Source organism: Colobus angolensis, unplaced genomic scaffold, assembly GCF_000951035.1.
Source record: "Colobus angolensis palliatus isolate OR3802 unplaced genomic scaffold, Cang.pa_1.0 Scaffold85, whole genome shotgun sequence".
In the NCBI taxonomy this organism is placed as follows: Eukaryota; Metazoa; Chordata; class Mammalia; order Primates; family Cercopithecidae; genus Colobus; species Colobus angolensis.
The window spans coordinates 4,337,185-4,338,561 of NW_012122376.1; the positions used below are offsets into that span (position 1 = coordinate 4,337,185).

The following is a 1,377-nucleotide window of genomic DNA, read 5'->3' on the forward strand; positions in this document are numbered from 1 at the left end:
CGCCGGTCCGCGGGCGACGGGCATGCTGGCATGGCAGGACGGCGGGGCCAAGGCGGCTCCCTCCCACCACAAGATCTCCTTCTCCGTCCTGGACATCCTAGACCCGCAGAAATTCACCCGCGCAGCGCTCCCGGCCGTGCGCCCAGCTCCCCGGGAAGCCAGGAAAAGTTTGGCAGAGATCGAAGCGGGGAAAGATGCCAGCTCCAGGGACCGTGTACGACAGCTGGAGACCCCTGGTAAGATGCAAGGTGGCCCCGGCCCCAGGCGGCCTCAGCCCCAACACTGCGGAGTGTATGGGGGAACACCCGGGCCCGGTGAGTGGCCCTTAACGGCGTCTTCCTCAAAGAGAGAAGGCGCACGGGACCGGGTGCGAAGTGTAGCCCCCGCCTCGGAACTGGATAGAGGCAGAGAGGAGGCTCCCCGCATTACGGGGCAGGGATTTGCCGCATCCCTGCTCACCCTCCAAGCTCACCCGCACCACAGCTCTGATGCTCGCGGTGGAAACTTAACTTACCTGGCGCCTACCTTGCCAGGCTTACTCATTTATCGGGCATTTCACGCGCTTGCCACGTGCTAGGACCTGGGCTAAGGGCTGGGATAAAGGTGATGAAAACTTCGGAACCTGAGAGTTGGACAGCATCATTAACATCACCTCCATTTTATGGATGGAGGAACTGAGGCTAAGGCTTGCGCCGGGGGTCTTGGTAAGTAGCGAGGTCAGGTGCCACCTGGAGACGCCTGCCGGACTGGGCTGCCCCACAATCTCAAGCTCCCCAGACCCAACTGTTGACTGGGGCTGGGGGCGGGGCTCGGATGAGGTGTTGGGAAGCTTTTGGTACTTTCTTCTCGAAACCCTTTCTGAATTACTCCCAACGCTGGCGGACACCTGATAAAGGGGTCAGGAAACTTTGTGGCTGGAAGGAAGGACGGAAGACAGCAGGAGTCCTGCTGGGTGGGGCGTGGGATCAGACAGGGACAGGCGGCTCCCTGGAGGGTCAGAGGCTCTGGTCCCCGGGGAGGCTGGATGCCGCGCAGCCCCCTGCTCCCCTCCCCAAGTTTGGCGGTGATTGCCTGGGGCCCGGGGCGCCTCTGGCGGCCGCACGTGGGCCCGGGCCAGCAGCCTGGTAATTGTTCGGATCTTCTCTCCGAGGGGCCGCGCTCCCTTCCCCCACCCTCGTGATCGATATTCTATTACTGGTGCCTGCATATCTCCTGCCCGCAGCTTGCAGGTACGGACTTCAAACCTCCTTTCCCTGTCTGATCCTAATATTGTTCGATTAAAACTTACCTTTAATAGATGACATCTATCGATCCGGCCCCGCACAAATCTGAAACTCTATTAACACGGCGGGAGAGAGAAGATGGGAAAGGGAATTT

General features: G+C 60.6%; 1 protein-coding gene across 1 annotated transcript in view; it reads right to left on the reverse strand.

Annotated features, from left to right (window-relative positions):
• LHPP (phospholysine phosphohistidine inorganic pyrophosphate phosphatase) overlaps positions 1-788 on the reverse strand; it is a 166,916-nt gene extending 166,128 nt beyond the window's left edge. The window contains exon 1 of the mRNA XM_011930208.1: positions 515-788. Coding sequence (XP_011785598.1) covers positions 515-543 — 29 coding nt within the window. The 5' untranslated portion in view covers positions 544-788. The remainder of the gene's footprint in view (positions 1-514) is intronic.
• Positions 789-1,377: the final 589 nt, after the last annotated feature.